This window comes from Cydia pomonella, chromosome 13 (assembly GCF_033807575.1).
Source record: "Cydia pomonella isolate Wapato2018A chromosome 13, ilCydPomo1, whole genome shotgun sequence".
NCBI lineage: Eukaryota > Metazoa > Arthropoda > Insecta > Lepidoptera > Tortricidae > Cydia > Cydia pomonella.
The window spans coordinates 17,188,874-17,214,577 of NC_084715.1; the positions used below are offsets into that span (position 1 = coordinate 17,188,874).

General features: G+C 37.8%; 1 protein-coding gene across 1 annotated transcript; it reads right to left on the reverse strand.

Annotated features, from left to right (window-relative positions):
• LOC133524419 (tRNA endonuclease ANKZF1-like) lies at positions 1-23,567 on the reverse strand. Its single transcript, XM_061860418.1, has 13 exons — positions 23,269-23,567; positions 22,501-22,710; positions 21,830-21,993; positions 20,722-20,908; positions 20,004-20,095; positions 19,373-19,595; positions 18,159-18,294; positions 15,369-15,490; positions 13,560-13,759; positions 13,021-13,175; positions 11,075-11,216; positions 1,435-1,587; positions 1-565 (listed from the first exon to the last, which is right to left on the reverse strand). The coding sequence occupies exons 1-13, from the start codon at positions 23,390-23,392 to the stop codon at positions 425-427; spliced, it is 2,049 nt and encodes a 682-aa protein (XP_061716402.1). The 5' UTR covers positions 23,393-23,567; the 3' UTR covers positions 1-424.
• Between the last annotated feature and the right edge of the window lie 2,137 nt (positions 23,568-25,704).

Consider the following 25,704-nt stretch of genomic DNA (forward strand, 5'->3'; position numbering starts at 1 on the left):
TTATGGCATTTTGTACTTATTCGGTATGTTAATTTGGTTTTTACAAAATGCATACATTATTTTTACATCATAATATTGTCACAAAAAATATTCGTGTAAATATCAGAAGCAGAGGAATCTAAATACATATTCATACAAATCAATGGCATACATATTGAATGGTTTCCTTTACAAGGATATTCGTAAAACTACACAAGGAAATTTAGAAATCTATTTAATATGTATTTACAAATCTACAAAATCTAAGGCAAATTAATAAATCTAACGCAGTCGACACACTACCAGTAAGAATGACATTAGAATACTGTCACTTGTTCATTTCATTCCAATTGTCATATCTTATCATTTCAATCACTACACTGTGTCAATAGTCAATGACTAATGTCATTATTATTGATAGTGTTTGCACCGCATAAACATCACCTTAAGCACTCATATGTAAAGGCCTGATGTTCTTATGATTCTGCAAGCACTTTATAGTGCAAAACTTATAAGTGTCGTACTCGAAAGGTTTTTTCGGTAGCTGCGACCCACAGAGGAAGCAGCGAGGCTGATCGGCTTTTACCTAAGGGAGACATTTATATTAATATATCATTCAGTGAAAACAAAAATGAATCAAAATGGACGTTCCTAATCATCCTATTTTGAACCTTAACTTAAAGCGACAGAGCTGAAATTGAAACAATGTGAGTTTTTCTAATAAATGCATGTTTGGAAAGATGCAGCGCGAAGAACACTTCCGTTTAAACGACGCAACGGATTTTATACTTTAATAAGAATAGTTTCAAGTTGAAATTTGGTTGAAGCTGTAGTGTGAGAGAGAAAGCACGTGTAAAAACAATATTGTTTGACACGGGGGATGATTTGGTAGACAGTAGAGGAAGACTTTATTTTTTTAGGATATTGATGAAAAACTTGTCGACACATTCGGGTTTTATTTTAAAATGGTGATTTACATTTCAAGAGTTTTCTTTATTACAGTAGAATCTGCATATAATGACATCGCAGGGAAGTGACCAATACATCATACTAAGCGGATGTCATATAAAGCATAGTTGATCAAATTCTTAAGTATGGTAAGTTTTCCAATTTATGCCTTTGTGAGCAATGCCGGATTTAGAGATCTGGAGGCCTCGGGCAATAAAGGGTGGAGGCCCGCTGGCCCCAAATTATTTTCCAATATAAAATGATAAGTTTTCCGAAGTCTCTATTGTGGGGGCCCCTCTTTTGTGGAGGCCCCGGGGCTGTAGCCCCGGTTGCCCTCCCCTAAATCCGGCCCTGTTTGTGAGTGAGAGTTTTATTAATTTTGTACGAATTAACAACTTGGCACTGAAAATAAAAACTAAAACAATTTACACCCCACGCACGCATCAGAAGTCCACGCAGAGAAAGACTCGCGGTCGTTATATATTGTTCCTTATGTACAGCACTAACCTTTTCGGCATCAGTCATCTGCAAGAACTTGCTAGTCTTGTTCTTCTCAGCCAACTTCTCCTTTTCTCTCTGCCGCTTGGCCTTCTTCTGCTGGGCTTTCTTCTCCTTCTCTTGTTCTATCAGCTCGGGGGTAAGCGGGCCGGGGATTTGAGACTGCAAGGGGAAATATTGGTAATGCAGGTGTCCCATCGCTGATGATTAGCCAGAAATTAATAGCGATGAGCTACTTTTAGGGTGTCGTAACTCAAAAGGAAATAAACGAAACCCTTATTTAATTAATCGTCGTAAATAAATTTAAACATAAGAGTCACTTTTTGGTAAATGAGAAAATAAATGAATTCCCAATATATAGGTATATTTTTTTATAATTTGAAGATAAATAGTTTAGAAAATAAAAGGCAAAAAATTACTAAGAGGGGTCCTTAGCTCCGAAACTACTGAGTCAAATTTTGAGAAAAACACATAAAATAGTTCTTTAAATATAGAAAACCTTTAAGAAGTTTACGGTTAAGCGTGACTCTTGACTTAAAAAAAAACTTTGTTCAAAAATGAACTTATAATCGAAAATCCGAATCGCACTTGGCGGTTTTTTGGTAGTCGTTAGAAAAAGGTCTCACTGGCTGTTAATACAACCTCTACATTTCTATATAAATAGATCTGACTGAGAAAAGATTAGATTTATATACATTCACAGCATTCCTTCGGTTTTTATGCACGAGGTAAGCAGGTTTTCTCAGATATTTTTCTTCATCATAAAAAATAGTACCTAACACAAGTACTGAAAACGTTATTAATTAGAAGAATTCGAACGTCTGAAAGGCGCATTGTAAGCCTCACGCCTGGCCTGTGTCAAGTGGTGACTATCTCAGCTTGAGAGAAAAATAAATAGCGCGGAGTCTCCTTGCCGGTTTTCTCGAGGGACTACAGTATAGGGTTCTTCAAAAAAGAAGTGTACAGGTTTTTAAAGTGTCGGCAAAACCTCACTGAACCCTTTAACCTTACCTTACCTTACCTTAGAAAACCGCAGCCAAATAACAATAGACCATACTCATGTTGTGTTCCTGTCGGTGAGTCCGGTTGCCAGTGCTCAACGAGGGTGCGGAGTGTTAGTGTCGGCAACGCGCATGTAACACCCCTGGCGTTGCAGGCGTCCATTGGCTACGCAAACTGCTTACCATCAGGCGAGTCGTATGCTTGTTTGCCACTGACTTTTTATTAAAAAAGCGCATTTTAAACCCCTAGATTAGCAGGAGTGTATAAGCTACGATGAAAATGATACTGTAAAGTAGGGTGTCCCGTGGAACACGAAATTTTGAATTCAGGAACCAAATAGGAATCTAAAGATGCAATATTTTTTGTAGATTACTGAAAACATAATACAAATTTTAACATATATTTTGATATCTCTACCGGCTGTTTTTTGGATGAACTATAATATTATTTTACTTTTTATCTGTGTTTTAAATTATTTTTCCTTTTAAATAAGACTTATATTTCGTGGAAATCAAGGGGAGAGGCCTTTGCCCAGCAGTGGGACATTCAAACAGGCTATTTAAAATAAAAAAAACTTATATCGTTACATGTTATATGATTGATTTTCATTCATAGCCTAGCTAGCCTATTTTCGGATGTTGCTGATTTCAAGAATTAGTCAAATACGGAACACCCTACTGTAAAGGCTTTCTTGTATATTTAGGGCGTCAAATGAAAGTACTCGTCACATCGAACACTAACAACACCTAACTCTGTCGACAGTGCTTAAGTTAGTAAACTAGGTAAAGTAACTTGTACGATATTTGATACGGACAAAGTTTGAGTTCCGGAGACGCGTAGCAAACGGTTATAATGTCCAGACGAAGTTACAAACAAAAGACCTACCTACCAAGCTTCGTAACAACCAAAACCCTTTATAATATAATTTTCACCTCACAGCTCGAACAAGGGCACTTTGCTGCTTAAAAACAGTGTACAACATGCGATTTTGCTCACTAAGTGATAGAAAATTATATTCAATAATTAACTCATTAAAGCAGTTATTTGTGAAAACAATAGTAGCAGTTTGAGATTTTTTCGAGTGCTTCTTTTGATTCCCGTGCAAGCGAAATATTCTATAATAGATTCACGAGCGTAGCGAGAGAGGTGAAAAGTCGTGTGTACTGCACGAGATCAAAGTGATATACATATCGTGCGCTTTTGAGTCCCTTGCTACGCTGAAGATTCTATATTAGATTCACAGCCACTTTAGGACAACGTTCATAATGTTTATTTACGGTCGCCGTAATCGTTGAGGACGACTACATATATATATTAGATTCACGAGCGTAGTGAATTTTTCGCTTGCACGAGACTCAAAGGCTAGGTTCACACTAGACGGCTTTTCCGCATAGACGTCGTGTGTACGATTTTGAAAGTTGCCATACTTATTTTGCTGTTACTACGATATTTAATAATATTTTCGTATTGGGACCGTGCGAAGTCCATGGTGGAGGTAAGTAAAGCGATCCCAGCGCACAAGGTGGTAAAAATTAGAACTAACTGCGGATTTTTTGGATTTCTTAGAACTTATATGGCCCGAAATGAAACTTTAATTTACGATTACTCCTGAAATATTGTAATCTGTATATTAAGCATAATATAAATAAGTATTTAATTTGATAATTATTAGTACTGTATCCGTGTAAATAGCTTTGCAAATGCCACATACTATTGGATATTTTTCTAGAAATTAAGGATGGGTATAGTAAGTTATCCTTAAAAGATAGACATTGAACATCGCGGACTTTTTTGTATACCCATGAAAGGGAGACGAGACAACATTACACCATACATTGTGTTGTTATAGCTCAAACGGATTAGGCAGCGTTTTCGATTAAAGCTCCTAGCCAGTGTGATTTTTTCCGACAACATCGTTATATTTCAACCAATTTACACAAAACCTTAACAAGTTATATACCTACACTTACCTCAATAATCACTCTATGGATAGATCAAAGTCGTATGAAAATCCGATCAGTAGTTTTAAGTTTTGGAGTAGTTTTATAAGATGTAATGCATCGACGTTTTCCCCTAGACTTGTGGACGCTAGGTTGCGTAACAGTCGTGCACATAGCGAATACGGTATACGGGAAAAATAACGCCGTGGCCGTGCGAACCTAGCCAAATAAGCACTTAGGCGTTCGGTACGACTAGGTAGCCTGTTGGAATAGATACGGTCCGGCCGAGCTTATGGGAGCGTGGAGTGAGTGACAGTAGATTGACAGGGTGCTTTAGAATCGTGGATCGACTGTGACGTTATAATCCCAGTTAAACCTATAAGATTTATGCTATAGCTATGATTAGGTACAACCGGGTTTTTAAACATGTACTTTTTTGATTCTAAAAGCAACCGGATTAGTTGGTTATTTTATTCTTTTCCTCGCGTTGTCCCGGCATTTTGCCACGGCTCATGGGAGCCTGGGGTCCGCTTAACAACTAATCCCAAGATTTGGCGTAGGCACTAGTTTTTACGAAACCGACTGCCATCTGACCTTCCAACCCAGAGGATAAACTAGGCCTGGTTGGGATTAGTCCGGTTTCCTCACGGTGTTTTCCTTCACCGAAAAGCGACTGGTAAATATCAAATGATATTTTGTACATAAATTCAGAAAAACTCATTGGTGCGAGCCGGGTTTGAACCCGCGACCTCCGGATTGCAAGTCGCACGCTCTTACCGCAAGGCCACCAGCGTTTCGTTAATTATTATTTTATGCTGTGATAAAATAATAAACTGCACTTCACTGAATTTCAATAAAAGGAGATACATATAATTATAAAGGTCTTGTAATTTAGCAATATTCGTGAATATATTAGGCTAGGCTGAATTATCAAATGTTAGAAATCCTTAGTTGTAGTGACTTAGCCCTTAGTGAGTGACCGAGTTTCTTGTTGATCCCATATTGGGATACCCTGCTACAGTTAAGAGAGGGATTTGAATCTTCTCGGGTCAGAGGTGTAAGGTTAGAGCCGGCGTATCTTTATTTGACGGTCATGAGCGCATTGTAATATGCCTACTTGAATAATAAACTATCTTTATTGATTAGTTCCTGATTCGCCGGATTCTTGTTTCGCCGGAATTTTCCAGTTACAGAAAATCAAACAAAAATATGAAAATATCGTTGCTTTACCTAGCTGTATTTATCACACAACGAAACTGTGGAATTAACTGTCGCCTGCGGTATTTCCGGACCGATACGACCTTCAAACCTTCAAGAAAAGAGCGTACTCCCATCTTAAATTCCGGCAACGTACTTACAACCCTTCTGGTATTGTAGGTGTCCATGGGCGGCGGTAATCGCTTACCATCAGGTAATCCGTCTGCTCGTTTGCCTCCTCTATCATTAAAAAATCCTTGAAAATATGAATCGAAACGATTTCTATGTAATTGTAGTTATGTCCTATTGGGCAACAACAATTAAAATAATAATAAGATATTTAACCACATATTTACCTAACTGATTCTATTGCATATTAATATTTCTGACAAAACAAGAATCCGGCGAATCGGGAACTAACCTCTTTATCTTTATCTATAATTAATATATTGAATTATTAACGCGAGATTTTCCTCCATAATTAATTGCGCACGGACGTGTGTACTACATGAGAATAATAAAGTAATAAGGGAGACATCACATTTGTGAGCGCGGGATCGGCTTAACCCGATTAAAATAAGCTCCCCTTAACCGATCACATAAGACCTGACTTAAAATTATGATAGTGGCGGCACATACACCAACAGACATAAAAATAAGGAAAACAAACAATTTATACCACGGATCGGAAACTGGTATTTTTTGTATGGGAACGAAAACGGTATTTTTACCTTCTTTTTTAATTATTTCATTTCTAATCTCTATGCAATCTAATAATACGAAGTCGTTATCTCAAAACACAACTGAGCCTTACATTTGGAGTATAAAATAAACAGATTTTATACATACTAAAAACATACCAAAAACATTTTTGCTATATCGTCGGTAGAGATCTGTGTCAGATTGTCCCAAATTTATTTATTTTTGTACCTTCCTTATGTAATACAATTCAGCGTTGATAAATGCCGCGACAAAGGCTTAAGTATTCATAATTCGTACCATTCGCATCTTTCTGAATTTCGAGCGTATATTTACCTAATTGGAAATCTAATTAAACCGTAAAATACACCGTAATAAACTAATCAGCCTTTCTCCTTGAAAACCTTTGAGTCTCGACCTACATGCCTCAAAGATTGCTCAAAGATAATCAACTAATACGCAATATAAAGCAAATTAACACAACCATCATAATTACTATATTGCCTAATTAGCGTACGAGTCAATATTGGGATAAATTATGATTACGTAGCTACTAATTGATTATTCAAGCATGACACGTATATAATCGATTATTTAATGATTTTAAATAGTTCATTATGAAATTGCCAATTAATAGAAATAGCTATCATAAGTTTTACTGCGATGATGTGATCAGGTGTGTAATCAGTATTTTTAAGGACCGTATCGAAAAGAAAGTAGACAACTACTTAGTGTAAAAGCTATATAATTAGATCGTGTTTTTGAAAAATAACAAACGTAAATAGAAATATGTAATCTGAAAAAGGATATTTTTTTAGATAAACAACTGCAATGCCCCTACTTTGCCTGAAATCTGACTTTCCTTTTGATGTTCTGCATGAGGTTTTGGACGACTTTCTTGGTCACGCTTTCAGAAGCAATATGCCATTTTTTTTTAAAGTTAGCAAGGGAAGTTGCAGCCTTAGCATTTTTTTGAAGATATCTTTTCATAAGGGCCCAGTATCTCTCGATAGGGCGAACTTCCGGACAATTAGGCGGGTTCATGTCTTTCTCTACAATATCTACCTTGTTGGCCTTATACCACTCTCTAGTCACTTTCGCATAATGACAGGAGGCCAAGTCTGGCCAAAATAATGTAGGCATCCTGTGCTTCTTGATAAAAGGCAACAACCTCTTTTGTAGGCATTCGTCGCGGTAAACTTGGGCATTTATAGTTCCCGTAGCGAAATAAGCTTTTGATTTCAGTCCGCATTGACAAATTGCTTGCCAAACTAAAATTTTCTTTCCAAATTTTTCCATATTGATCGACTTATCTTTTTGAGAAACCTTTTTATTTGCCGAAACTGTTATAAATTGTGGGCCAGGTAGAGTTTTGTAATCGAATTTACAATAAGTTTCGTCATCCATTATGATACACTGCACTTTTTTTGTAAGAACTCGGTCATAAAGTTTTCTGGTGCGTTTTCGAACAGCAACTGTCTGTTTTTCATCACGTTTGGGCTGTTTTTGTTTTTTGTACGTCTTCAGGTTGCACCTTTTCTTGATACGCTGGATCATTCCTATAGAAGTTTTTGCTTTACGAGCAGCATCCCGAATAGACAGAGTTGGTTTTCGATTGAACATTTGAACGACTCTTCTTTGCAATTCCGGGTCGGAAGGGCCTCGTTTTCGTCCAGACTTTGGTAGATCTTCTAAGGTAACAGTAGTGCCAAACTTATTAATTAATTTATGTACACCTGCGGGGCCAACATTGTATTTTTTTGCAAGCTTTCTTATAGTTAACCCTTTATTTTTCCACCAGTCGTCCAAAATATTTTTTCTCACTTCTAAATTAATCTTCCCCATTTTGACAGATATGATAGAATGTCCAATTTATTTTTAGTTTTAATAGAGTTAAGAAATAGGTTTATATTTCAATAAAACATATTTGTGTCTATGACGTCCGTGAAAAGAAATATGCAGTTGAAAAGTTGTCTACTTTCTTTTCGATACGATCCTTATATTATAGAACGGTAACTTAATTAGAAAGAAAAAAGTAGGTTTCTTTTAATAATTTCTGTACCTACATATATCATATGTATAGTAGTCGGTAAAATGCGAAACATCCATATAAGAATGGGTAAACGTAAATTCATTCCTATATTATTCCAAACACAAGGATGATAGAGTTAGATCAAGCTAAGTTGGCAGCGATTTTAATAGCCCAGACTGTACAAGTGTTATTTTAAACAATTTCTATGAAATTCTGAAGTTTAAATAACACTTGCACAGTCTAGGCTATCAAAAATCTAACTCTATTTTTACGCATGTTTAATATCAATATACAAATAATATGATATAAACCCAAGTGACGAATTCATGAAGTCGCAGGCTGGTCTCAGTGTTGGTATTATTTATTTAAATTATTTTACAGTACATATGGTGCTACTTTCCGGCACGCGTGCGGGAATGAGCACTTTCCGTGCATATGTCGAAACTTCAAAGAGCCTTATGTACTGTGAAACGTTATACGATACACGTGCGAATAGGTAATTCACAACTCGTGTCGAGGGAGTGTTATAATTTATATAGATAAATTATAACACTCCCTCGGTCGTGTTATAATTTATCTCCATTCGTTGCGAATTTCCTATTTTCTGCACTTTCTTCGCAATTCGCAACTTGTATCGTAATGTACTATTACGATACAAGTTGCGAATTATCTATTTGCACATGTATGGTACAGCGTTTTACAGTACATATGGCCCTTTAAATGTTTGACACAGTAACGTAATATGCTAATTTGCGCACTAGTGCGGTAAAGTAGCACCATATGTACTGTAAATAACTATTGTGTTTCTATCTGAAGCGTTCTGTTCACTACAACTGTCGGGTATTGTTGATAAGTAAAGAAGCAACATGCAACGTCGACTGGTTCATAAAATATTCTTGACGCAAAGCGTATTTAGAGTTCCCTTTAAAACTTTAATGTTGAGTGTTGACGTTCCTTTGAGATAGTTTTAATTGTTTTTGAAAATGCTCTGGGGAGTCCGAAGACTAAAACAGCCTTACCTAAATACGGTATATTTGCAAAAGGCTGTTTTAGCATATCTTCCACCAAAATTAAAAATATGCATTTAAATCCATGTATGTTTTTTAAAGTCACGATTTTTTTTTATACTACGTCGGTGGCAAACTAGCATACGGCCCGCCTGATGGTAAGAAGTCTCCGTAGCCTATGTACGCCTGCAACTCCAGAGGAGTTACATGCGCGTTGCCGACCCTAACCCCCTCCTGCCACTCGTTGAGCTCTGGCAACCTACACACCGGCAGGAATACAACACTATGAGTAGGGTCTAGTGTTATTTGGCTACGGTTTTTTGTAAGGTGGAGGTACTTCCCCAGTTGGGCTCTGCTCTAGATCTGGAATGACATCCACTGGCTGTACCCTACCACACAAAGCGAGATGACATTCACAATGCCCATACCTCTCTTGTGGACGTAGTTTAAGAACTAATAAGAACGCACCCGGGCCCAAATAATATATGTTTATAAAATGATACTTGTTCATTTATTCCATGTCATAACGAAATCAATAAGCAATTATTTTATTTATCTACACATATATCATAAACTTTGTATTATATCCTCAAAAACCGCAAATTACGGCCACCATTTTGTTTAAAAAATAATATCAGTTAAAATGTTACTATAGAGATTACGCAAGTCGATATCGATTTAATAATGATATTCCAATTTCGATCATCTCTGAAAAACAAGCGAAACGGGCCAGCCACATGTTTTGACTAAGGTGTAGAGTTTGTGAAGTTAAGAGCTTGTAGTGTTAGGGCGTGTAGAGTTAGAACCTTGGCTCTACATGAGATCTGTCAGTGTTGGCCGAAAAGTTAGTGCAATTCACCATAACCATTACAAATTGAACCGTAAACTGTAACAGTCCGTTACGCTGTACGGTTCAATTTCTAATGGTTATTGGTCAATTTCAATTAACGTTCGGGCAACACTGAGATCTGATGACTTTTTTACAGTGCGAGCCATATGGAATTGTCTTGGCAACATTTTACATGAAAATGTTTGTGGCGTGGGATTTCACTTCGTTTTGTAAGTTAGTTGTGACAATCTCCCTCCCCTAATTTAAAGGATGAGGGATGGTTTACTAAAAGTCCTGAAATATGTGTTTTATTATTTATAACAAGGAGTCCCTATATCAATTTTCAGACCTCTAGCAACAAAATTTGTGGGAGTTCATACATCCCCTAGTTTAAGGGGTTGGGGGATAAAAGTTTCAGGTTTTAGGATTTCTTTGTTGTTTGTGTACTAATACTAGCTTACCTACCACATTTCAGCTTTTTAAGATTTCAGGAACTACCTTAAGAGTTTTGATGATCATCAGTGAGTGAGTGAGTGAGTCATTGATGAAATCGGGGTTTTTTTGATGTCAATAAAATCTAAAGTATAAGACCTATGCAACTGAAACTTTGTATGTTTAATAGGGCCATTATTGACATATGATTCCGAGAATTTTTTAGTTAATTTATCTAGAATAATCCAAGCCCACGTCATGAGCCACGTCAAAAAAACGACGAAGTGCTTCGAGAAAAGGTAGGTAGTGCCCTTGCGCTTCACTTGGCTCGTCTTGGTGGGGGCACTGCCGTGCCCCCACATACACTGTAAGCATGAGAAGCCTCTTACCTTGGAATAGTTGTGGTTGTCGGGATGTTGTACCTGGAGTAACCTTAAAGCTATTCGGGTGTCGTTGTGCGGGGAGGCCGGTTAATGTGTCTATAGATTCTCCTTGATGAGAAGCCGCTTACCTTAGCATAGTTGTATTTGTCGGGATGTTCTGCCTGGAATAGCCTGAAAGCTATTCGAGTTTCGTTATGCGGCGAAGCTGCATATGGGGTCTGTAGTTGATTGTTCTTGATGCAGGGGTCACCGCCCGCGGTAAGGATTTGACTGCGCAAAAAAACAGTCAATTTACATCAGAATAAAATACAAGACAAAAGTATCAAAGGCTACTCGGCCTGTAAACATGACAAATATATCATATTATATTTATTTATTTATTAGATAAAAGTTATTATTCTTTGCAGGAGTTTTTTGAAGATACCTTTCCGAAAAAATAGAATGCTAGTTTTTTTTTAAGAATTATTTTAACCTACTAACTAAAGCGGTGGTAGCCGAGTGGATATGACGTCCGACTTTCAATCCGGAGGTCGTGGGTTCAAATCCTGGCTCGTACCAATGAGTTTTTCGGAACTTATGTACGAAATGTCATTTGATATTTACCACTAGCTTTTCGGTGAAGGAAAACATCGTGAGGAAACCTGCATACATCTGCGAAGAAATTCAAAGGTGTATGTGAAGTCCCCAATCCGCATTGGGCTAGCGTGGGGACTATAGCCCGAGCCCTCTTGTACATGAGAGGAGGCCTGTGCCCAGCAGTGGGACGTAAGTATATAGGCTGAATTATTATTATTATTTTAACCTACATAGCTGTGCAATGTAATTAATAAGATTAGTTGTAAGTATAAGTACTTTTTTTATTTTATATTATAGGACATTATTGTTGTGCCCTTACAGGGTCTGTATTCATTGTAATATATGAACAATAAAGATGTTATGAGTTATGAATTATGGTACCTATGGGTATCGTATGATACTATGGGTATTGTCTTGTTTCTGACCACTCTGTCACGCTTGTATTATTGAAGCAACAGGAGTGGTCATTTCTCCATACAAACGTACTCAACTGTTTCCTTCGTGGTTTTTGAAGCTAGAGCAATTATTTTTTCAACACAGATTATTGTTATTAATTATTATGTTGGATTGTTTTGCTTTTTTGATATTGCTGTTTCTTAAGGTGCTAATGCACTTCAAATATTCGCAAAAACGGCCTAATTTACTAGGTCGCAAAGAGAAGCATGGTATTTAAAACTGACATCAATTAGCCTAAAAAGCAAAACAGTCCGACACAGATAATTTCAGTATCATTTAGATCTCAAAATTTCATTATATTTGGTTAAGTTCTGGATGAGGAAACAGTCGAGTACGAAACATCGTTTTTTGAGATCTGTACACAGGATTTTTCACCTATCCTTATCGCACTAGTTTTAGGAGCCGCTTCCGTTAGCGAGACGGATATATTCACCTAAAATATTTAAATCTCAGCTCCCGTATCCTCTTAATCGAGTAAATAAAATAAATCAAGTGTTTTTGCATGTCTTTCCCGCTGTTGATTAAAATTAAAATGATAATCACCCCATACAAAAAGCTCCACTCCGTCACATTTTTTGGGAACAAAAAACAAAACATCGAAAAGAATTTTGACCCATATAACACGGGAATATAATTGATCACGGGAATTTTTCTCCAAGGCCATACACTAAGGAGGTAAAATACCGATTCAAAGCCAGTATGGGCGTACTAACTTCTTTGTAGACAAAGTCGCGGGTACAACCTGATAAGAAATATACACATTTCATATTTGACGACTGGTCCGGTAGTGGGTAGTGACCCTGCCTATGAAACCGATGGTCCTGGGTTGTAATCCCGGTAAGGATATTTATTTGGGTGATGAGCACAGATATTTGTTCCTGAGTCATAGATATTTTCTATGTATTTAAGTATTTTTATATTATATATATCGTTGTCTAAGTACCCACAACACAAGTCTTCTTGGCTTACCGTGGGACTTAGTCAATTTGTGTAAGAATGTCCTTAATATTGTTATTTATTTAAATTTATCATTAAAACTTACGTGACCATCGCCGGTTTGGATGCGATAGCAGCCTTATGTAGGGCTGTATTACCGTCGGTAGGATCCTTCGTGTTACAGGCCTCTTCCAACGACCCCTCCCAACTTTCTAGGATCGTCTCTAGGGAGATCTCGTCGCCTGATATAATCTTCCACATCTAGATTAAAAAAGTAGGTAGGTAAGCTAAGATAACAATTATAAAAACCGACGAAGACGCATTGCGACGGCTTTTACACCCAAATATTTATGTTGCATCTCTTTCCTTAGCATAGGAAACTAAAACGCTAAACGATACTCTTAATCATATATCGCGAGGTAAATTAATAGGTCATACTGAACAACTTTTACGATGAGTCCAATGCTGAACTAGCCGTTGCCGGTTTTATTTTAGTCGAGTAGACATTAAAAGTTATCCATAGGGCGGCCTGTTTTTTCCGCGATTTCGAAATTAGAGATATAATAAAAGTATTTTTCATTACGACCTAAATATATTTTAATTAATTTAGGAAAAACGTCGAAAAGAGGTAGCGTGTAACTTTACCCTTTTCACATTATTAGGAATTTTCGGAGGCTGAGTCTTCTTCTCCCCTTTCTCCCCCTTGTCGCCTCTATCTTCTTTCTTCTTCTTTTTCTTCCTGACCTCCTTCTTTTCCTTCGGGCCCTGGTCTTCGCTGTCCGAACTGAGCGGTCGGGCGACCACCACATCGTGTACCAAGTCTTTGCGCGAGTTCGTGATGTGGCCTATTATAGTAAATGTAATTAATAAATAATTTGAGAATTAATTCCTACATGACATTAAAGCTCTCCAAGAAGCCTTTACGTGTTGGATCTATATCCCCACAAAAGTCTGTCTAAATACCGGGATTTATAGGCCCAGGATATCCAAGGAGATACAAACAATAATTTGTATAAAATCTTAATTACTAACAATAAGTGTTCCCACTGCTTCCCACCCGTCCATTGCACATTTTAAACCGCCTAGGAAGTTGGACTTCAAAATAGTTTGATGTATAGTCTAAAGTATTGTGTATAAGAAAAATAAAAGAATATCCTTATCTCTCTCTCTCTCTCTCATCTCAAGTATGGTACACTATCCAATGATTGGCCCTGAAAACTACTAGTCATTGGCAGCTAGTGCTGTAGGAAAGTCAACACTGCTGCTTTGAAATAAGGTTGGAGGTGCCAACCACTGGTATGACAACGAAAGTAGGGTAGTTCGGACTAGGATATTAAAAATCGAAGAACATTATGATATCTCATGTACTCTCTAGGACTCTATCTTTGATTGATATAAAACTGAAATGAAGCACTAACGGAAAGCGCCGAAATTTTAAAATGTAATAAATATAAGAGCCTCGGTAGAGAGAACCTTTTTTTACCATTTCGCGTTGAAACTCTAGATCCATAGATTCCCAGCGTGCACAAGTTTTTTACAGAAATCGAGAAGCGTCTGGTTGACGTAACTGGTGACCGAAGAGCTGACGGCTTCCTCGCACAACGTATCAGTATTGCGATACAACGAGGAAATGCCGCCAGCATCCCTGGTACAATGCCTCAAGGGCCTATTTTAGATTTAAGCTAGTTATTCTTCTTCTTCCTCTTCGCGTTGTCCCGCCATTTTGTCAGGGCTCATGGGAGCCTGAGGTCCGCTTGGCAACTAATCCCAAGATTTTGCGTAGGCACTAGTTTTTACGGAAGCGACTGACATCTGACCTTCCAACCCATAGGGTAAACTAGGCCTTGTTGGGATTAGTCCAGTTCCCTCACGATGTTTTCCTTCACCGAAAAGCGACTGGTAAATATCAAATGATATTTCGTACATAAGTTCCGAAAAACTCATTGGTACGAGCCGGGGTTTGAACCCGCGACTTCCGGTTTGCAAGTCGCACGCTCATACCGCTAGGTAACCAGCGATTTAAGCTAGTTATTAATTTAGTTTAGTATTTGTAGTTACTATAATACTTCTGTATATTAGTTAGTTAGTGCTTCTGGGCATTTTCCGCAAATTGACAACCATTGTGCCTATTTTGCGTGAAACGAGGTAGCGCTACTCTAACCACCCCAGCTCCTCCACGAAGCCTAGCAAAGTTTTCAGGTTGCTAATTGCCTCTATTAGTGTGCACGGAGTCCCTAGGTATTTGTTCCTGTATACTTCTACCTGTTTGCAGTCTAGGAGAATATGTTTTGTTGTTTCTTCTTCTTCCATGCACGCTCTGCACATGGGGCTGTCTGTTTTACCCATATTGTGTAGGTGTTTGTTAAGTGTACTTCTGCACACTGGTATTACATAAATACATTAATTAATCAAATAATTATAGTCCCGAAATCGGCTGGCTTTAAAAACCCATACCTTTGGAGGTCTGTTCCGACAGGGTCTTGATCCAGTTGGCCGGTGTCTCCGAGTCTATGTAGCAAGGACCCTCGTCCTCGCTCGACATAATTTGCGTGGGGAGTGGGCGGGGGGCACGTTCTCTGTAATGTAACTACTGCTTAGGCTATTATAGAGCAGAAAGACAATTACTTTAAGCATAGAGATATAAGTAAGCATAGAGTGTTCACTCCGTACAGCAGTTTTGTTACGTGTTGTGTTGTAGTCGACATCTAGCATCGAGTAGCGGAATTATCAGTACTGGCCGTGTAGCCAACGTGCAAATCGCTTACGCTTCGTAGCGATCGAAACGCAACTGTCACTGTCGCACTAATATGGAAGAGTGATAGAGACACAAAGCGATTCGTTGTCGAAGCCATAGCGATTGTCACCTTGGCTAGGCCGGCTTCCCTGACAGTAGATGTTGCGACGAACGAAAAGTCTAATGCTGAACAATTTTCAGCTTATACCTATATTATAACCGGATTGACCCGAACTCTATTTTCAACTCCTGCTTGTAATATTGGCTGTAAATTGTTGTGCAATATAATTTTCGTCAGTCGCGACACTGGAGACATCTAGTGTCAAGTAGCGGTACAGATAATTCCCGAGTACGAAAATAATAAGCGTTTTGGTAACAAAACTGATGTATGGAATGTACTTTTTTTTCTATGCTTTGTGTAGCTTTTCGATGAAGGAAAACATCGTGAGGAAACCTGCATACATCTGCGAAGAAATTCAAAGGTGTATGTGAAGTCCCCAATCCGCATTGGGCTAGCGTGGGGACTATAGCCCGAGCCCTCTCGCGCAGAGGAGGCCTGTGCCCGGCAGTGGGACGTATATAGGCTGAATTATTATTATTATTTATGTAAGTAAGTCTTTTATGAACTTGACGTCAAACTAAAAGCGTTTGGCGTAATTTTTGACACCCTTATGCCCGTTAAAGGGTTAACCAACCTTATAAAGGAGGAGGATCTACCCTCCTTAAATTAACGCTTTCCCAGTTGCATAAAAGATGGACATGCGCAACCTGATGTGCAGGGCCCGTACATTTCATGCCGTTGGCGAAAAAACGACGTCACGCTACCAAAGAGATAGAGAGGTAAAGTCTAACAAGAAACCGTGCCCCTTAGTTTGACATCCAAAACAGATGGCGCTGTATTGCGCCATGTTTTGCGGTCACTGAATTGTCAAACGTCAATTTTTGATAATCAGAGTTGCCGCAAAATGTATGGAGCCGTACAGCGCCATCTCGTTTACTTGTCAAATTCGAAGCACGAAATTTTCTTAGATTTTACTCATCTTACTCAATCAATGTATCTTTGACGCTATATACATAGAGTATGATTCCAATTAGTATTTTCGTAATAATTAATTATTTGTCAAACTCATTAGTTAACTAATATATACTTGACAATCAGTACAGACAGAAATGTCTGAGTAACGTTAAGTGACAATAAGATTTTCATCTTATTGTCACTTAACGAAATAATAGATTATTAGTTTTTTTTTTTTTAATTTTTTGATTGTGAACAGGGTATTTTACGTAACAATTATTTCTTTTTCTACCTATTGACACATAGGTAAGTTATCTAAATGTGCAGTGTTATAAAAAAACCCTGTATGTTCAATCACGTCAGTTTTGCCTCAACGGCATGAAATATACGTGCCCTGGCGATCAGTAAATATCAAATGATATTTTCAATGATCATTTTCTGTTTATCACACATCTCCTCACCTACCAGATGGATGCCCTATATGGTAATCGCGGTCAAAAAGGCAGCATACATGCTCCTGTAGGTACCTCATATTTAAGACCTGAACTCATCAAAATATCGTTCAACTCAATATCAGTTGACTGACTTAAATCCGGATCCAGACGGGTGTAACGTGTAATGTAAACCATCATGTAACGCAACAGTTTTACGAGGTGCGAATTCTGTGTGGACGGAATTACGAGAATATGTAACGCTCGTGCCGGATCCAACAGCTATTGGGGTTTAGCGCGAAAATAAAAGCGCTCGCAGTACCGTCCACACATTGAACCTATATTACACGTTATAACCGTCTGGACCCGGCTTAATAGTAAACTAAATATTAAATAAACATCAAAACTACCAGTCACCGGCACCCACTTTGCAGGATGACCAACATGTTGCTTTGAACACGAGTGAATATACCAACAAAAGGAGGGTGCCGACAATAGGGGGATTTGCCCTTGACCTAACTAGTACAATGTTGATGAAGTGAGTTAATGATATCCAGGTAAATTTGCAATATCATAGGTGAATGACTACACAAAAGTAAATATTTTACGTTTAATTCTTGAAATAAAGAATATATTTTTTTTGTTGCAACTATTGTTGCTTTTAAGAAAATGCGTGATTATTTGTATGTAAGGTATGCATACAGTACCTAATCCGTTCGGCGAAACCGAGATCTATAATGATAAGATTAAAATTCAAAAATGTATTTTCAAATGCGCCTGAAGGGCTCTTATACAAGTCACTACAACATTTATAGTAAACAAACTAACCCCTCTACTCAGATTTTAATGCCCTACCCTACTTCCACACACCTGAGTTCGCCCTATTGAAATATTCGGACTCATATATGGATTTTTGCGTTCTACACTCATGTCGGAGCCGGTTTTGGCCGGCATTTGTTGGTGTTATTACATGAGCTCTTACCTCTGTTCTGTTACAACTAACCCCTAACTTCCCTATTCAAATGAGTATAATTTCCGACCCTTACCGACTTTACCGACCTTACCTCGACTTTGCCCTGTCGATAGGTTTATTGGGGCTCTTCTGTGGTTTTTTACGTTCTACACTAGTGTCGGAGCCGGTCTTGGCCGGCAGCTTGGTGGTCGACGCTATTAGAGCTTTCTGGAATAGCTCCATTGTGTCTAAAACAAAATGGGAAAGTTAAATTCAGGTAAATACTAAATTTACCCTTAAATCAGTAACACTCAAAATAGTGGACATACCTAACCTAACCTATGACCTTATTTTTGATTTTTTTTTTTTCTTAGCCAGAATCATTGCTATGATTGAGCGCCGAGAAGTTTTAAGCTCATGACCTTCCGTGTTTTTTGTCGATTTAAAGGTTAACTTGATGCGGTTCAACTTATATATTATGTCGCTATTTAATTTAATTCTCTAATATTTTTTAAGGGTAAATCTCCTAGGCTTCTGTTAAGGATAGACTCATTTGTTTTTATAATACTTTAAACTCTCGCATTTTGTACATATATTTAATGACATTAATGGCATGCATTTGCGGGTCATTTTTTCGTCAGTCACGTTACTCACGTCAGTGGACGTCAGTCTTCCGTGACCACAGCTAGTGCAACCTAGCAGAAACGTCGAATTACAGATAAAATAATGAAATGTAATCGAGTGTTTTGTTCGAAAGAATGCCGAAATAGAAGCCGAGCCGAATATAATAGGTGGGACCAAATCACATCGTCTCCGCTGGCTTGGCCATCTCGAAAGAATGGGTGACGATCGGGCAGTCAAGAGGGTTTACTTGGGTCGACCAACTGGACGCCGTCCTGTTGATCATCCTAAATATCGTTGGGCGGATAGAGTGGAGGCAGACCTCCGTGAGCTCGGCGTCAGCGAAAGCTGGTGTGAGTTCGCTCTGGACCGAGAAAAGTGGCGTGCTCTGTGTTGGAGGCCAAGACTCATTTTGGGTCATCGCGCCAGCTAAGTAAGTAAGTTTTGTTCCAGATCTGCTCAAATTAAGTCTGCCTGCGAGATGTCTTTATGAGTGGTCTAAAACTTACTTATTTATTGCATCAAGCTTGTACAGTCACCTACAACAATATTGGACACAAAAAAGTGCAAAAATGTATGACACGCTGTTATTCACAATTATGAGATTATGTCAGATATATGTACGAGCTTGTTTGCTTAAGAATTTATTGTACCTGACAGTACACACGAACGTAGCAAAAGTTTTAATTGTGGATATGTACTCACCATACACTTCCAGGCTAGCTACCGTCTCATGAACCCTCTGTATCTCCTTATACGTCGGTTTCCTCGTAGGGAACGGCAGTACTCTGACTCGAGGGTCATCTCTGGTCAAAGGAGAATTCTTTCCGAAGAGAGCTCCTTGGTTGATGGGTCCTACGGCCCGGTAGAGGATGTGGGAGCACCCGTTCAGGTCTTCTGCCCAGCCGGTTATTATTTCTTGAACATGCTGGACAAAAAAGGTGTAGATAAACATTGTCTTTGTTCCATTTACTTGGTGTATGATTTTACAAGTTTTTATTAAACTTGCCGTATTAGTAAGTTAGTAGGTAGTAGTAGTAAATATATTGTACAAAATAACACAGCAAGCACAAGACATTCGAAAAGGCGAACTTTACCATGTAACTTATATTTTTTTAACTACATTTTTTAAGTTGAATTGAAGGGAACAAGGTGTTAAAAAAGCGCATTCATATTGAGTTTGGATTTAGGTATTGTTTGCTAAGCAGTATATGACTGTTAAAAAAAATACTGTGTTTTCAGTTTTTAAATTCATACAGATTAGCTTGAAAAAATGTATATTGTAATTTAATATTATGAAAGAAACAAATGTAATCTAATCTATCTAGACACTCACCTCTAAGAACGCGGCCTGGTTGTATCTCCTCAAACTGGCACCCGCCGACTTGGGCGCCGATCCGTGTTGATCACGTGACGCTTGCGCCTGGCCTACGAAATAACAAAAACAATACATATTTATTTTGCAAGTACCTATAATACCTATATCGCTAGAAGTTGTTCAGTATGGAACTAAACTTCTTGCGTCGAATGATGGTCCCTATGACTTCTCCTTCAAGTCTCTTTTGGTTGGGATTAATTTAAAAAAATGAATAAAAAATTTTGAACCATATATTTATTCATAAATATTACACTTTAAAATAAATGAATGTGCTAAACTTCCAAAAAATGTCTACAAACAAACATTTTACGTGACGCCCTCTGGCTCTTGTGTACTTGTATGAAATATAATTTGATATGTAGCTCGATACGCACATATCAAATTATATTCTTTTAAATTGATATTTAAAAGAATATAATGAGAACAAACTGAACTAAACTCATGATAAAAAAGGCTAGTTTTCCCTCTGGGTTGGAAGGTCAGAAGGTGGTAAGCTTTTAATCTGTGAAGTAAAATTTTTGTGAATTCTACCCTTCCGAAATTTCCCCCGGAGACCATGAAGACGACCCAGCGGTGGAAGCCGGGGACGAGGAGTTGCAAGACTTGGAAGGTCAAATGGTGGTAACCTTATCTGTACGGTTAAATTCCTGTGAAATCTACCCTTAATTTTAATCACCTTGTCCGCGCCGCGTAACGTAAGAATGATGGGTTTTATGCAAAACAGCGACGCCACCGGCAAAGATGGCGCCCGCGAAATGTCCCCCGGAGACCATGAAGACGGCCCAGCGCTGGAAGCCAGGCACGAGCAGGCGCGAGCAGCGCTCGATCCAGGCGCTGCCGTCGCCGTCCGTTGATAGCTCCTCCTGTACATCATCATAGCCCATAAGTTATGATTTGGCATCACAGTCCACCCGTACAAATTTAGAGTTAGACTAAGATAACTCTGCAACGATTTTGACAGCACAGACTGTGCCAGTGTTACTTATACGTCATAAGTTCATAGAAGTTTGACGTTTATAATAACAGGGCTATCAAAATCGCTGCAGACTTATCTTGGTCTAAACTGTAGTATGGGAGCATGACCGCTAATTTGAGTTGCGCCCGCAATTAGGGTCAGTTCTCGTGTAAATCAAAAATGTTTACAAAAATTCAGATTTACCTGAGCTGTAAAAGAATAAAATAAGAGTAGAATACATCTCCATTGTTCTGCTCAAATCGTAGCAATTTTATTAGCATTATGTGTGTGACCTCATGCTCTTTCATTACGTTTGGGCATAAGCTGTTACATGAACATGAACCATATAAGTAAAATGTAAAATTGTTTTTAAACGAGTTTATTCTTTTCACTTTTGAGGGATTCGGTAGCTATCGCACTGCATAGAAGAAACAATGCTTTTAGTTTAACAGATTAAGGTTTGAGCCGAAAAAATCCCCTCTGAAATATCAATTATAGCCTTCTAAGATCCAGTAACACTTGCCTTATTTTTGAATTTGGAATCGGAACCCTTAGTTACACAATATAAGATCAAAATAGATTGTGGAATATGTATCAAAATTTATATGTGGGGTCTTAGGAGGATGTATATATATGGTCCAGTCACCATTATATTACTGTTAAATATTATTATTTATGTATTAGTAGAACAAAGGCAGATTGCAACCATTTATTATTGTTATTAGTGAAAAATATACAGTATAATAATAACATGTTTTGTAGTCTGTTGTACATTGTACATCAACTGGTTGGTGCAACAAAACCAGATCAAAGTATAAGTGCAACTTGCCTTTCTATGATGCAGCAAGCACCTATAGATACAGAACACTTGTCCCTTGCTGTTAGTAAAGAAGGCTTTGCAGTGGCGAGTAGCTGCCGCAAACAGATCACTAGCGGGGCCGTTGCCAGAGCCTTCGGTTTCTGAGTCACTGCCAGAGACGCTAGAGTTGTCATCTGAAAAAATGAAGTATTTACATGCTGTAAGGTAGATATGTACCAGTTGGTAGGAGGAATCAAGGTGCAGTGATTACAAATAGGAATTTTGAAAATTCTAATGAGACTCTTATTGATACTGGCCTAATCCAAAACGATAGTTACATTTAAATAAACAGAGGAACAATGAGAATAACATAACACCATAGTCATGTGCACTCAACTTAGAGCAAAACATTAAGGGCCACTTTGAACATTAAAATATCACTTTTAAGCATTAAGACCACCTGATGTTACCGCTATCTAATTGTCTTTGTTTATGTTTCTGTACATGTAAACTCTGTGAGGTGCTGTGCAATAAAAAGTATTGAATTGTATTGTATTCAAATTAAAATACTTCTATTTGTGTCAACATTACTTGAATATTGCAAGAGTTACTGAAATAGACATAACTTTCTTAGAATTTCGATTTTCTTTAAAGTGACTGTTTTTTTTAATGGAGAGTGAGCAACACAACATTACACATACCTTGTCTTGAGCTAAACTGCCCCAATGTAAGTGGTGGCTTTCCAAACAGTTTCCTTTTCAGGTTATGTGTGTGCCAATGATTTTTATAATGAGCTGTTTGTTGTAGACGACTCTCGAAGGGGCCCACGCCGCAGCACGAACAACAGTTGCCATCAGAAGGCCCGGTAAGGCTCAATGCATTGAGACGTTTAATCACACTGGCTTCATCAACTGAAAACATAAAAAATTTATGAAATTTATTGTTTAATTTATTCACTACTGCCACAAAACATGAGCTAATCTTACAAGACATACATATTTCATAAATCATGCAAGACTAAGAAATCCTAGCCCTACTAAAACTCTATCTTCTTCCTCGCGTTGTCCCGGCATTTGCCACGGCTCATGGGAGCCTGGGGTCCGCTTGACAACTAATCCCAAGATTTGGCGTAGGCACTAGTTTTTACGAAAGCGACTGCCATCTGACCTTCCAACCCAGAGGATAAACTAGGCCTTGTTGGGATTAGTCCGGTTTCCTCACGATGTTTTCCTTCACCGAAAAGCGACTGGTAAATATCAAATGATATTTCGTACATAAGTTCCGAAAAACTCATTGGTACGAGCCGGGGTTTGAACCCGCGACCTCCGGATTGCAAGTCGCACGCTCTTACCGCTAGGCCACCAGCGCTCTTAAAACTCTATAATATGTAAAATTTATGATGTTATAGGTTATATTGGCGATTGTGTGAAATGTATAATTCAACAAATATATTAAGAATATACACATACCAACTTGATGAGACTCGGTAAGCATGCAAGATGCGACTTTTAGGCCCTTAAGCAATTTCTCAAAGTTGTCCAAATCGTAAATTTTCACTGTTTTAGCAGAAACACTCTCAGTTTTCGAAGCCATAGTTTATAAAGTAACTTGACCTTTCTTTTGACACAAAAGTTTATTATGCAGTTATGAATTGCCTGTACGGAAACCACATGCTCGTGGCGTGTCCGAATCGGAAAGAATTAATGCAAACTATTGTGCAATTTTATTCGAAAAGTGGACGTAAACATATGTTTTTGACAGCAATGACAGCTTGCTGAATGCTGACTGACGACAATCGGCATGAGGCATCCATGGTTTAGGCGTTTTTATTAGTTGATTAATTAAAAACGTGATTTAAATTTAATAAGTTATATCGTTTATCTGCTCTAGTCATTTACTAAATAAATCAATACAATTTTATTTATATAAAAATCATAGTTTATTCAATGTTATTTGGTGCTGCCATCTATGAAACTCAAGCTAATCTATAAATTCACCATATGAAGCTTTTACCAAAATTTATTTTACTACTCAGCAGTAGATGGCAGCACTCAAAACTAAAAAATTCTATTCAATACTAGATGTCGCTTAAATCAAAGGTTCAACAGGTTTTCATTTTATTATACGTTTTTGTTGTTACGTCTATTCCTTCCTGATTTCCTCGTAAACATACTTGCAATTATACCCTTTTTACGGAAAGTAGCACAATGCTATTTGTACGTTGTTGATGTAACAACTAAAATGGAATGTACCAAATAACTACAAGTACAGTCAGCATTGAAAGTAGCGGATCAAACAACGCTTCAAAAGTATCTACCATTCTGTAACAGCTTAACAAACCGTGATGGTTCTATATGTAGAACAACTAACACTGTAAAATATATACTTTTGAACGTGAATTTTAGAGATTGATCTACATATATTTGGATAGTTATCCGGAATATCAGATACTTTTGGCGCGTTGTTTCATCCGTTACTATTGATGCTGACTGTACCAATAAATACTAACTACACATATACTTACTTTACTCTTTGACATCGCCTATACGTAGTCATTTGTTCACTTTCGAGCTTTCGAGGTTTCCCGGAAGTGAGCGAGGAGTCGTCCAACACACAATATTTGCAGCTATTCTAGGTATTTAGTTACATCACATCCCCGGTGATTAAAGGACCTTTTCCTGAAACTGCGGTGTTAGGAAGAAAAGAAGGAAGAAAATAATTTTATTCAGGACGCTTACAATATGCTTGAATAAATAAATAAATAAATAAATAAATAAATATTATAGGACATTATTACACAAATTGACTAAGTCCCACAGTAAGCTCAATAAGGCTTGTGTTGAGGGTACTTAGACAACGATATATATAATATATAAATATTTATAAATACTTAAATACATAGAAAACACCCATGACTCAGGAACAAATATCCATGCTCATCACACGAATAAAATAAAAAATAATGTATGTAAAATGTATAATTGTTGGTGCAATAAAGAATATTTACTTACTTACTTACTTACGAATACATGCCCTTACCAGGATTTGAACCCGGGACCATCAGCTTCGTAGGCAGGGTCACTACCCACTAGGCCAGACCGGTCGTCAAATAAAAATCGGTTGAATAGGTATATTACTTACAACATTTATTAATATAAAACATAAATGTCACTAAAAAGGTCTCCCCGCAGCTTTTTATCAAGTTACCTTTTGAGAAGCTTGACGCTAGACTTCCGTGGAGACCTGTCCAAGCGATCGCGCCTGTACGAAAACTGAAGTACCTAACATTGGTAAAAAAATCAAGATCAGAATAAGATTCACAATTAAATATTATTTCAATCTGCCTTATGTTATGTTACGTAAGACTTATAAAATAACATATGTATATACAGTTCACCGCGGATGCTAAATTTTGATTTATTTTATTTGTACCCTCTGATTATAAATTTTACCATTCCTGTAACTTTAACCTCTGCCGACTTGCATCGCATACAATATAGGTACGGTATGAGGAAGACATCTTTTTAGGGTTCCGTAGCCAAATGGCATAAAACGGAACCCTTATAGTTTCGCCATGTCCGTCTGTCTGTCTGTCTGTCTGTCTGTCTGTCTGTCTGTCTGTCCGAGGCTTTGCTCCGTGGTCGTTAGTGCTAGAAAGCTGAAATTTGGCATGGATATATAAATCAATAAAGCCGACAAAGTCGTACAATAAAATCTAAATTTTTTTTTTAGGGTACACGTAAAGTGGGGGTGAATTTTTTTTTCGCTTCAACCCTAGAGTGTGGGGTATCGTTGGAAAGGTCTTTCAAAAATAATAGGGGTTTTCAAGAAACATTTTTTGATAAAGTGAATATATTCGGAGATAATCGCTCCGAAAGAAAAAAAAAATGTGTCCCCCCCCTCTA

What these genes read in the sequence shown, in the direction of transcription:
- LOC133524419 (XM_061860418.1), bottom strand. Translation starts at nt 23,392, where the DNA reads ATGGCTTCGAAAACTGAGAGTGTTTCTGCTAAAACAGTGAAAATTTAC. An exon ending in ACCAGGCCGCGTTCTTAGAG is followed by an intron (nt 19,596 to 20,003) that starts GTGAGTGTCTAG and finishes TTTTTTGTCCAG; the next exon opens with CATGTTCAAGAAATAATAAC. An exon ending in AGATGACTGATGCCGAAAAG is followed by an intron (nt 566 to 1,434) that starts GTTAGTGCTGTA and finishes TGTCTCCCTTAG; the next exon opens with GTAAAAGCCGATCAGCCTCG.